This window comes from Lissotriton helveticus, chromosome 1_1 (assembly GCF_964261635.1).
Source record: "Lissotriton helveticus chromosome 1_1, aLisHel1.1, whole genome shotgun sequence".
NCBI classification, from domain to species: Eukaryota; Metazoa; Chordata; class Amphibia; order Caudata; family Salamandridae; genus Lissotriton; species Lissotriton helveticus.
This window is the reverse complement of record NC_136057.1, coordinates 958098234-958110629: the sequence shown is the minus strand read 5'-3', so window position 1 is coordinate 958110629 and position 12396 is coordinate 958098234. Positions and strand designations below refer to the sequence as shown.

General features: G+C 40.9%; 1 protein-coding gene across 2 annotated transcripts in view; it reads left to right on the top strand.

The window, feature by feature from the left end:
* Positions 1 to 12396, top strand: part of TAF3 (TATA-box binding protein associated factor 3) — a 640592-nt gene that overhangs the window by 76365 nt on the left and 551831 nt on the right. For both annotated transcript variants that reach the window (XM_078677024.1, XM_078677032.1), the window contains exon 2: positions 7986 to 8228. In XM_078677024.1, the coding sequence (XP_078533150.1) occupies positions 7986 to 8228 (243 nt within the window). The remainder of the gene's footprint in view (positions 1 to 7985; positions 8229 to 12396) is intronic.

The following is a 12396-nucleotide window of genomic DNA, read 5'->3' as shown; positions in this document are numbered from 1 at the left end:
ATTCAATACCTCAGTGTAGTTATTTATTATAGCATTATCATAAGATGTAAACAAAATCCGGGCATCACTCACCACTAGGGAATGAAAACACAAGGTATAGCAGTGCAGCCTTCTATTTAAGGACACAGTCATCAAGGATTCAGGATCGGTCTACAAAAAGAAAATGGAGCGTAAAGCTCATATTACTGGTCCGACCACTATTTATTAGTTCACGTAATTATTATATCGAACGCAATACAACCCGAGAAAAAATTATGCGAGTCACATCATTTTTTCTGCCGTTCGTATTTAGTTCATATAAAATCAAATATTTAAATTCAAAGAGAATACAACCCACAAGATTGTAATCGGAGATATTTCTTCTCCCAACATATCTATAGCAACTAAAAATCCCAAATTAATTGTCTAGATATAATCCAGACCACAAACAAGTTTAAGGACATAAGCAAAAAATAAACTTGTACCTGCAAGTAAAACGCTCGCATCGGAGAGAACTCCGATCAGCATACAAGTCTCTGCGTGTTGCAGCAGCGCCATCTTTGAATGTCTCTTTATACAATACCAGTATGGTAGACAGCAACAACGTCCACTCCAAAGTATACTACACCCTTGAGAATATATATCGGCGCCATCTTGGACTAAGCAAAAATTATTGCTAGCGTATTAACCGGCTGAGGGAATAACCAGAATGTTATGATTGTGAACCTAATTTTCACGTACTTGCCCTCATATTTGGCATAAACTGAAGAGGTTTAGGTGAAGAGCACAAATAACACAAACAGCAATCTAGTATGTGGTGTCAGCATATATCTCTATGAACTACAATGACACTTTGTTGACAGCAACATTTGAAAGTGTGGCAGGACACTCTATTTGATAAATTTCCCCACAGATACTTGTGACTTTCGCCCTGAAGAAGTCTTAGGTTATTACCTATAGACAAAACACGTGTTGGCTCAACCTGTGGCTACCTGTTATGTTAAAGGATTGAAGTACATTTTTTACAGAAAAAAAGGAAAAAACTTCAAGGAAACTACTGGAGGAGATCATTGTTTGGACTTATTGTGATACTAATTCTATGACTGTGGCTCAGGACTTTGAATTTGTTTTGTGCTATATGAGTGTGGACATTGTCCACACCCATCTAACAACGAGGGGTGGTCGCTCAAATTCTTTAGAGCACTATTCTAGTCGAAACTAATAAAAATTGCTTGTTAATCTACAGTTACATCACCTTGCGCAGCCTATACCCCTACTGCCCTTTCTTTTTTCGAATTTTGAAAGTGGATGGGATTTTGTTGCAGAATCCGTACTTTGTTCCTCTAAGTATACACTTCCCTTGCAGGTGAGCTGACGGGAGCTAGTGCTTTCCATCAGTATATGGATACATTTCTTGTGGGGGGAATTTGGAACAAAACTCCCCCTATTAGCGAATTGGGTCTTCTCTGCCAGAATCATTTGGGCGTGTTCATTGTCTTTCCAAGTGACAATTGTAGAATATTTAGTTACATGACCGCTTGGTGACTTCAACTGGACTTGTTGCAGGACTTCAGAAGGGTAGTGTGCTAGGTTTAGAATGTGACTCAAATTTTGCAGGATATTCGCCCTGTCAAGAATGTTCATGCTTCCACTTAAGATGTACTGTGGTGTGAATATGGTGACATTGCTCTTTGATATTCATTTGGCTAATCAGTGCTTTTATTTTTTCTGGAACTGGACTGACTAGGGGGGGTTGGTCTGGTTAGTGATGTTCCCCCTTATAAGGAGGTTTGATGATGCCTGTCCTTAGCCTGTGTGCAGTCTGAGGCATTTGAAGTTTTATGATTCCAATTTAGGCTTAATGAGCAGTCCACCTCCTTCCCGGGGCCTCTGAGGACGATGGCGATTGGGCTTCATGGGCTATTTCTGGTTTGTTTGCATTCCCTAAGAGTTTGTTTTGGAAGATTGGGAACGACTTTTGCGTTAACTTGGGTGGGTTGAGCCTTTGGCTCAGAGAGCTTCTTCCTTTTTTAACAGACTTCTATTGAGATTCCCGAGTGCCTGTAGGGTTTGGCTGAGAATCGATGCTGATGGTCTTGAGATGTTTTGTGTGCTTTTTCAGACGTTTCTTGGCCCTTCGTGATAACAGTTTATTTTTACTATAGTCCTCGATGGAGGGGCATCCAAGTATAGTTTGATTGACCAATGGATATGTTTTGAGCTCCTGTTCCTACTGCCACTGGACTTGGGGACCATGTTCTCCTTAGGTCTTCCTCTCTCTTCATTAAGATATTGTCCAAGATGCTTTGTTGGTTGGCACTGCTCTCTTGTTGGATAGCTGGCTCACTTTGGGTAGGTTGGGCTGAAAGGGCCTGGATGCTCTTTAGATCATTGACTAACCAGGAAAACACCCCATGCAATGAGCTAAGTTTGTCAGCGATTGGAAGACAGTGGCAAGAATCGCCTTGAGTATACTGCTCTGCTTCTAGCTTGCCTATTTGTACTGCCATCTCTGCTATTGCTATCTCTGCTATTGCTGTGGCAATGATCAGCATGGTATCCATTTGTAGTTTCAACTTGTGGAATTGCCATGTAAGTGCAATTATTGTGGCTGCCAGGGTAAGTTAATTGATGCCAATAATGCAAAGCTATCCTGTTTTAAGTTTAAACCTATAATAACTGATAAAACCCCACTGAAAGGGAAATAGCCCTCACAATTGTCAAGATATAAACACTGATAAACTCCAGCAAAACTGCAAACTGTGGGATTGCCATGTTAGTGCGTTTATTGCAGCTGCCAGGGTCGAGTTAATTGATGCCGACTTGTGTTTGGGCCTTAAACTTTAACATTGAGTAGCTTGTTGTTCTGATAAAACACACACTTAGAAGCAACTATAGGTTCAAGGAATGATTGATCCAGCTGAGTCCTGGTTATCCTTTTAGTTGTCTATATAAGAATTTAAGAGATGCAATTCTGCATTGATTTGAGGACATTCATTTATGCCTGGTTGTAAGTTGTAAAGTTTTGACACAGGTGACTACGGTTTTAGTGCTGAACTTTATCTGAAGTAGGAAGGCAATGACCATATGTGGTAGCATTTGCTTCAGGCAATATGAATGTACAGGAGCACCAGTAGGCTGTAAGAAAGAAGGAAAGGCTAGTTTACAAGTGGACAACAGAGAAATTCAAATCGAACAAAAGTGACTTTGTAATGCCACAAGCCATTTAAATTCATCTTGGGGTTTTCCACGGTGGAACCAGCCAGATCTATGGTTAGGCTGGTGGGGTTAGGCACTGAACTCCTCAAGTGCAGTTTTAGGTCTCGCCTGTCGATGCGCATACGCATCGAGCTTGCGAGACTATGGGGGCTTAACCACTCTTTAACTAACTTGCAAGGAATCGTGGCGATTCCTTGCAGTGCCCGTGACTTTTAAGCTCAATGCGCATGCGCTTAGAGCTTAAAAGCGCGTGCACATCTCACAGCCTCCCCCAGCTCCGCCCCCTCCTCTCCTGCCCGCCGTGTCGCATTTCTCCTCCCCCCACCCCTTCTCTCTCGTCCAGCCGTCGTGTTTATTTATTGTTTTACCCGCTCCGCCCCCTCCCCTGCCCGCCGTGTCGCATCGTCATGGCAGCTTTGAAAGTAGGGGCAGAAGAGCGACACTCTCTCTCCCAGCACACCTCCCCCTCCAGCATCCACTCCCCCCTTGTCTCTCTGTGCCCGCCCCCACCACTCCTAATGAGCTGCTTGTTTTCATTTGCAGTACACCATGTGCGCATTTACTTTCATAACGGTGGCTCACCGTTTTAACTTGTTTTAATTTCCCAATCTGACCAAAAGGTTTGCCGATGCCTGACGTGCTACTGACCTCTCCACAGCCATGCCTACCTAATGGAGTACATGCTTGAATATATGTATATAGCCAGGCAAATTTTTTTACCCGCTCCGCCCCCTCCCCGCCGTGTCACGTCTCTCTGTGCCCGCCCCCACCACTCCTAATGAGCTGCTTGTTTTCATTTGCAGTACACCATGTGCGCATTTACTTTCAGAACGGTGGCTCACCGTTTTAACTTGTTTTAATTTCCCAATCTGACCAAAAGGTTTGCCGATGCCTGACGTGCTACTGACCTCTCCACAGCCATGCCTACCTAATGGAGTACATGCTTGAATATATGTATATAGCCAGGCAAATATAAAGTACAACAAAAAAAACATTTGTCGCATTTTTCTCCCCCCTCCCCTGCCTTCCCTCCGTCTCTCTTTTTTTTTTTTTACCCAAAACATTTGTCGCATTTCTCCTCCCCCCCTTCTCTGCCTTCCCTCTGTCCTTCAGTTGCTTCATGCCTTTGCTTGACCTCTTTTCCTTCATTCTTTTCGTAACCTCTACTCCTACTCCGCCTTTCAGCATCCTTTCATCCCCTTCCTCCTCCCCCTCACTTCAGCCCTCCCTTCTCGTTTCCTCTCTCTTCTAAACACGTCATTCGTCCCTGCCTTCAATATCCTCTCTTCTTTCCCTCATCCGACCCCCTCCATGTCCATATTTACCCTTGCCTCCTTCGCCCCCTTCCCTCCCTGCCCCTCCCCATCACTGTTGGCCACACCATTGAATTGAATTAATTCCGCCATGCTGTTCGCAACGGGCCCACCCCTGCAGCAGGCATTGCTTGAAATCAAAGGCGCTTGGAGGTCTCCACGGGGTTCTCTTTGTTTTCCGCCCAGGCGCTGCTTTGATCCGTGGCTGATTATTATGAGAACCCGGAGGGGCTCCTGGCCCCCAGCGTTAAGGGCTCCTCGCCTGCAATCGGATACTTTTAGAGTCTGCCCTTTAGTTTTCACAACAAAGCAAAGACAACCCTGAAAATGTCCATGAAGTATAAAACATCTTAATGTAAATTGTCCGGCAAATTCCCACTGAACACCACCACATCCACCATCACCACCACATCCACCACCACATCCACCACCACATCCACCGCATCCACCACCACATCCACCACCACCACCGCATCCACCACCACCACCGCATCCACCACAACCACATCCACCGCATCCACCACCGCATCCACCACCACATCCACCACCACATCCACCACCACCACCGCATCCACCACCACATCCACCACATCCACCATCACCTCCACATCCACCATGACATCCACCACCACCACATCCACCACATGCACCACCACATCCACCACCACCACATCCACCACATGCACCACCACCGCATCCACCACCACATCCACCACCACATCCACCACACCCACCACCACCACATCCACCACCAGGTGCAAATGCAATGTTCTTGGATTTTCGTCACAATAAAATACACTGAACATAATCTTCACAAAATTAATTTACAAACGTTTAAGCTATTGCCATTATAAATTACAATAAATGTTATTTAAGTATTAATTATTTACAAAATTAAAAGCCATTGTTATTTGCAATATCAATACATCTAAGTCACGTAAAGACAACACACATTGCATTACAAATGCTATAGGTGTCACATTTGCGAAAGTTCAAACTATTGACATTGTAACTGACAAAGCTATTACTTTTGCTATTTTCAAAACCAACACATAAATAAAAAAAGTGTCATTTACAATACCAATTGCTCAAACTTTCCTAATGCGAGACCTATTGCATTTGCAATGCTTGTTTAGGTTGAGCAAATACAAGGGGTGATGACTAACAAATATAAATGATTTTGACGATAACGGTCATTAAAAGTTAATCTATAAGAAGATTTGAATGTTTGATTTTTATAATTGATGATCTGGGAAATGCCTTGTATTGGGGGACGAGTGGGGAAAAGAGACAGTGTATAGTGAAGTTTTACGTGAGCTCATGGGGATTGTGAGGAAGGGGTTGGACATGGTAATGATTGCTGTTGAGTGGCATGCAACCCTACTTAAAACATTCCAGTTTTTCCATTCTCAGTGGAGAATCGCTGGTCTTTCTAGTGATACTTAGACACCAGCTTGTGGGTGTTTTACACTCAGGATACTTAGAGGTGATTCTGAACAAAAAAAGAGGTTGCATGAATTGTACTGTTGACTTTTTTCCATGGCCACTGGAATTCTGCAGCAGAGAAGCACAAATTATGCGGCTGTCTTGACTAAATTGTGGCACAAAAAGGCTAATTATGCCGCGTAGTGCAGTACATTTTGTTACACTATTACTTAATGATTTTGTTATTTTTACGATGAACACTGCGTAGGTTATTCCCCATTAGTAGCAGTTTAACACTCTAATTTAGCAGTAAACAACAGAAGGATGAAAGTCAACCTTGGCAAAGGGCCATCCACTATTCAGCAGCACGTGTCTGCATTTTTAGTAAGTTTTTAACTGTAACAAACTAGAAACAAAATTGTATCTTGGTAAAATTTGCAGAATATGAAATAGATGATTGATTGTGACAAATGCAGCAAACCAGTAACTATTTGATTAATGCTGCAGCTGCACGATCGAATAATTCCAGTGGCACTGCTTATTATTGGCTACAACGTTGTGTCAAACACTGCAGAGTGTGAGTTCTGGAGACTAAGGTCTGAAGTACAGTAATCCACCTATGTCCTAGTGAATTTCCCAGATAAGGTCTGGGAAAGTATGAATCGGATTTTTACTCCCCACCAATGCCACTGGAGAATAAAATAACTTTGATGTTTAACTGAGCATTATTTCAAGTGACCGGAACTCTGGTTTGTGAGGCATCCTAATATGAACACCATTATTTCTTTTGTGTGAGCTCAATGTCATCTCTGATCTGTGACTTATAGCAAGACCCACCACTGGAATTATGCGATTGTGCGGCAATTACAGATTTTCCACACTTACCAGATAAGCCATCATCTGCTGCATAAACTGCAGAATTTAACAAAAGAATTTGTTTCTAGCTCAAACGGTTCAAAAGTTACTAAAAACGTATCGACACGTGTTGCCACAAAATGGAAGGCACTTTGTAAAGGTTTACTGGTCACCTTTCTGTAGCTTATTGCTGTGTTTGGGTGTTAAACTGGTACTAATGAGTTGCAACTAATGCGTTTAAAAATGACACAATAATGAAGTAATACTAACCCAAAATGTGCCGCATAATGTTGCATAATTTGCTTTTTCTTGCTGCATAATCCACCCAACCCTGCCGCATTATTTAGGTCTCTCCTGCTACATATTCCAGTTACCTTGCTTATAATCTAACACAAGACCTTTTTATCCTATGTGAGGCCCTTGATCAGGCCTGTATGGTTTTAAACTGCTATGCATATGTTCAATATTATTAGTTATAAGGTTAGTGTACCAAAATTTCATGTACATATGGTATGTATGGTGTTGTTAATGAAATGCTGTTCTGCTTCCAGCCATGTGAGATCTACACGAACAATGCAATAGCTTACTGAGTGTGAACTACCTATAATTCTTATGGTAGGGTTCTCACTACACATCACTTTGACAGACAACTCATGCATCTGGTGAACAACTGTACACAAGGCTCAATCCTTGGTAAGTTTATGGAAAGGAAGCTTCCAGGGAGCAATGCCTGCAAAGCCTTTGTTAGAGTTTTGGACTGATGTGTTTGTAAAGGAGGGTTGCCGAACAAAGCTTGTTAGGTAAGGAATTGGACACTAAGCATAAAAAGTGCTTTCTTTACCATCCACAAGGTAGTCGACTGATGGAACACACACAATAGAGTTGTGGGGATCTGTATGAGATGACCTGTTAACTGTGGGGTTTCAATTTTGAAGGTAGCATGTTAAATGTTCTGGGCTCATCCCCACAGCACGCAAGTGTTACTCATTTCATCACTACTTTTTCCTTGTATTTAAATTTTGTTATACAATGTATACTATTGAATAGTATATTACATAGTTTTAGGAAAATGTATTCACAAGTAGTAGTTGGAAAGACATTAAGGCTCGGTCCAAAATTATATTGTTAATGTCTTGATTTAACTTTTTTGCTTTGGGCAAGTTCTTTTTAAATAATTATTTTGTCGTCTTTCAGATGGGCGTACAGATCCGCTCTTGGATGATGTGGGTCAAGCTTTTAAGCTGATGGGAGTTAACCTTCACGAGCTGGAAGATTATATCCACAACATTGAGCCGGTCACATTTCCGCATCAGATACCTTATTTTCCTGTCAGTAAGAATAATGTTCTACAGTTTCCCCAGCCCGGAAGCAAAGATGCAGAAGAGAGGAAAGAGTACATTCCGGACTATATGCCACCTATCGTCTCTTCTCAAGAAGGTATGTTTTGAACATGTATTCCTAAGCTTATGAGTCTTGCATACAGACAGTGATAGCTGCCAGTGATCAAAGACCTATTGTGTAAAGTAGTAGCGCTTACGTTGGTCTTTGTGTCGGTCTATTTCTTACTATTGTTTGGCTTTCTCGTAACTCTCATTTGCTTGCTTTTTATTCTATGGGTTTCATTTCTCTTCTTGTGTCTATTGATCAATAGCTTACCTTTTGGTTAGATGACTTGTTTTCTTCCATTGTTCATGCACTGTAATAAACTACTTTTTTCTTCTGCGTTTAGCACTTCTCTGGAATGCATGTGTTTTTCTTGCTCTCTCCCTTGTGCTTTTCTTCTCCCCTTCAATCACCCGCCTGCCCTTATACCGCCTAGCTTGTCTGTCGCTTCTTCCAAACCTTCCAGTCCGTCTAGACATTTTGACTCTGCCATTTCTTATTCTTACTTTAGAATACATCCCATTTTAAATGTATTTGTTTTCTGCATACTTGTATCTCACCGTCACACTGATTTGGAAGACAAATTGAGTATGTTGCAGTTTGCTTGTGAAACCGTGAGCATACCCGACTTCAAAAAAGTTGGTGTTATGCCATTGGGATCATTCTAGTTTATTGAATTGGATGTTTTATGAACTGTTCTTCATCTTCAAAGACAAATATTCTCTGACTTTTATGCTTTGCGATACGTTTCCAGTTCACCTGTATCTATCTCAATCATTCAATACCTTTGAATTCTGCTTTGACTGTCCACTTGTGTTTTCACTTCTGTGTCCTTGTTCTCAACACCAGTAAGTGAACTTCATCCTTTGGCAGCTTTTGTCCCCATTTCCACTGACACTAGGGCACTGAAATGTGAGCACCAAACAGAGAGTCTAGACAGTACCATACAGAAGTGTCAGAGGTCGACCAATACCATTGTTGTAATTGTAGTTATGCTGACAAATCGCCCTCTGCAACAATACTCTAGAGCCAATGTAGGTGATTTTCCTTAAGGTAGTTTCCCTAACACCTCCAGCCCCCATCTTGCCCCTCTTTGTTTTCTGTGATATAGGTACAGTTGTATTCTACTCCTAATTTGCTGGTTGATTAAAACAGGCCATCTTTCTGTCTGCTGATACCCAAGAGTGATCTTTTGGAGCAGTTACTTTGAGCAGCTCAGCATTCACTAATCCAATGTTGGTTGTTTGGCTGCGATTCACATTTTTCTCCCAGAGAGCTGCCAATGAATATTCAACAACAGAATTATATCTAGGGACATGTAATTAATTACCTCAAGATCAATCTCGCAAGATGAATCCCAAAGTAATTAATGAACTCAAGATTAACACATGGAATTCTTTGAGGTGCTTTCTGGCCCCTTAAACTTCAGGTGTGTGATGATTGTTTTTCTGATTTTCACCCCATGTCCAACGGCCATCAGAATGAAGTGTCTGTTGACATGAAGTTAGCATTTCTTTTTCTTATCAAGTTGGGAATGACATTGAAGTGAGTGATGACGATCATTTACCCAACAATACATCAGAAAACCGGCCGAATTTAAGGTTTTTAGTAACCTCTACTCAATCAAAAAATTTCCTTGCACCAGTTTTTTTTTTTTTAGAATTTCTAATAGGCTGATGCTATTATTCATCCTAATACTCATTTTTCCTAGTACTATCTTGAGGTCTGATTCCATATTGATGTTATTTCCTCCAAATTATGTACTGTCATGTAAGTTATCAATTTCTGACCAATTTCACTGTGGCCTCTGTATTGTACTCAAATGGTGTTTTGATTCAAGTCCAATACCCTTTGTCATAATTATATTGGAAGGAACCACAAGTGCAGGCACAAACATAATGTGTGGGAGGTTGAATAAAATGTAAAGTAATGAAGATATTCTTCACATAAGAGTCCAAGAGTTTGATCCCTTGCTCCAACACAAAAGTTCACCCACCCTTTGATGAATTCAGAACAAGATTAAAATGTTGGTCGATTTAGGTTGTTTACTTTAGTGGGGACAGCATTTATCTAGCAAATGAGCAACTAATGAGTTGACTTCAGGAAAATCGATGTAACAATACAGTAAACGTTTTTAGCAATCCATCCTGCTACTAACAAAAAACAACTCTTTTGTTCTTAAATTTAGTGTCTCTGAACTGCACATTTTAAGCAACAAGAATGGACATTGCTCTTCTAGAAGTCTGGGGAATTAAAAAAAATCATCTGACCCAGATGTAGTCCCCTTAACTTTGATGCTACAATTCGTCAGAGTGTCTCTCTCTTAGAAAGATGAAACTAGTCCATTAATCACTCGGTTAACCCAATGAATTTCATTATGAGATTAACAATTAACTACATGATATGTTAAATTTAAATGATTTCAACGTGTGATTCATGTCCTCTTTCTCCGACCAAATGGAAGGAACAAGGAAGTCAAAGTAGTTTAACACAAACAATGACAGTGACATTTTCCTGTCAGAGTGCATCCCAGTCTTGGTCTGGTGCATATATAGCATGCACCTTGTGGAGCTTGGGACAACCACTTCGGCTACTGTGAACAAGTGTCAAGGAGGGTAGGATCTATAGAACATAATCTAAGTCTACCCAGTTCGAAGTGCCAATTAAATGGCTGTGTTGATGAATGTGGCAATCTCTGTTTCAATTCTGGCTTTCTACTCGTTCAAAATGTGGAATTTTGGTATTGCGGTGTCTGAGATTATAAATCTTTAATTTACTTATCACCTTGAAATAAAGTGAGCATTTCTCATAAAAATGCTTCGTTTGCGAATACATCCATTAAAAACAAATGGGCCACAAGTATGGATGGTAATGCTGAGTGTTCATATGTGCTAAGTTGGGGGTTTATCTTGAACCGTTATTACAGAAAATCTGTATGTGGCATTCTAAGCACACAACACTATCGTGTGCTATGATGGCAGAGCTTCACAATCAACCATTCATCCCTCTCAGAGCACATACTACATTTAAGGTGCTAATGTTGAGTAAATCTATTTGAATTATGAAAAAAACAGATAATGCCTTGGGTATCAGACCATCTGCTGATGTACAGTTCGAGTTGGGATGAATAAAAAAATTTAGCCAGTTTTATTATCTAAATATGTCGCTTATTGGTGTGTTGAAAAGGACCTCACCTAGTGAAAGAGTCTTTAATCAGTTGGTGCAAATTATGTCTCAGTGGGAACCAATTTGAAAGTTGCAATTTGGAGTCCTAACACGTTCCATCATGTCTTCATATTGGAACTTCGGCCTTTTTCCACCGAGGCTCTGGTCGAGAGATTACCTTTGTCTTCCCTGTGAGGTTCAACATTTTCATTCACGGCAATGTCCTTGTGCACCAGTGTTACTCCTGAGACAAAAATAAGGAAGCCTAAGATTGTTTTTGTTAGAGTTGGTGGAAGTATCTATTTCAAAACCTTTTTCATACGGTTGTAAACTGAGCGAATATTCCTTTCTACTTCTGCGGACTAATGCAGTTTATATATCATGATGATATTGCATTTCCCTTGAGTAGCAGGTTCTATGAATTTCTTGTGTTGCCATTGTAAAATGCATGCAAGGATTGCCCCCCCCCCCCTATGTTAAACTTAGAATGGGGTGGTTACAGGTTTAACATTTGAGTTTTTGAGACATTTTAGTACCTTGACTGGATGTGCATATGAGGGCCTTATAATCGAAAGTCCATTCTGCCAGTGTCTGATACAGATTTGCGTGCAGACATCTTGTGTAATTTAAATGCAGTTTCAGTAGTGATCAGCGAAGTCTATTATTAAGATTAGCAAAGACGGAATTACGTTATGTACTAAATAGCCACTGTAAAGACTGGTGAGTCTAGATTAGGTAGGATTAGCTGGTCTCATGAGCTCTAACAGGACAGCAAAGAATGCCACATGCCTAGTTGGCAAAAAACAGAAATAAACATTCAATAGGTATGGTGCTTTCAAAGAAAGGAAACGGCACCATTCTGTGTGAGCACATTTGCGATCCCTAGAACAACATTGTTTTTTTCTAATGATAATGAAAATCATATTGATCTCAGAGTATACCATTTGTGTACGTTTTTGAAACGTGATGCCTCCATCTCTTTTCTTTTCAACTACATGAATTTACCGGATCACTAATTAAGTACATTGTTCAGTCTAACCACCAGCATCTCAAAATA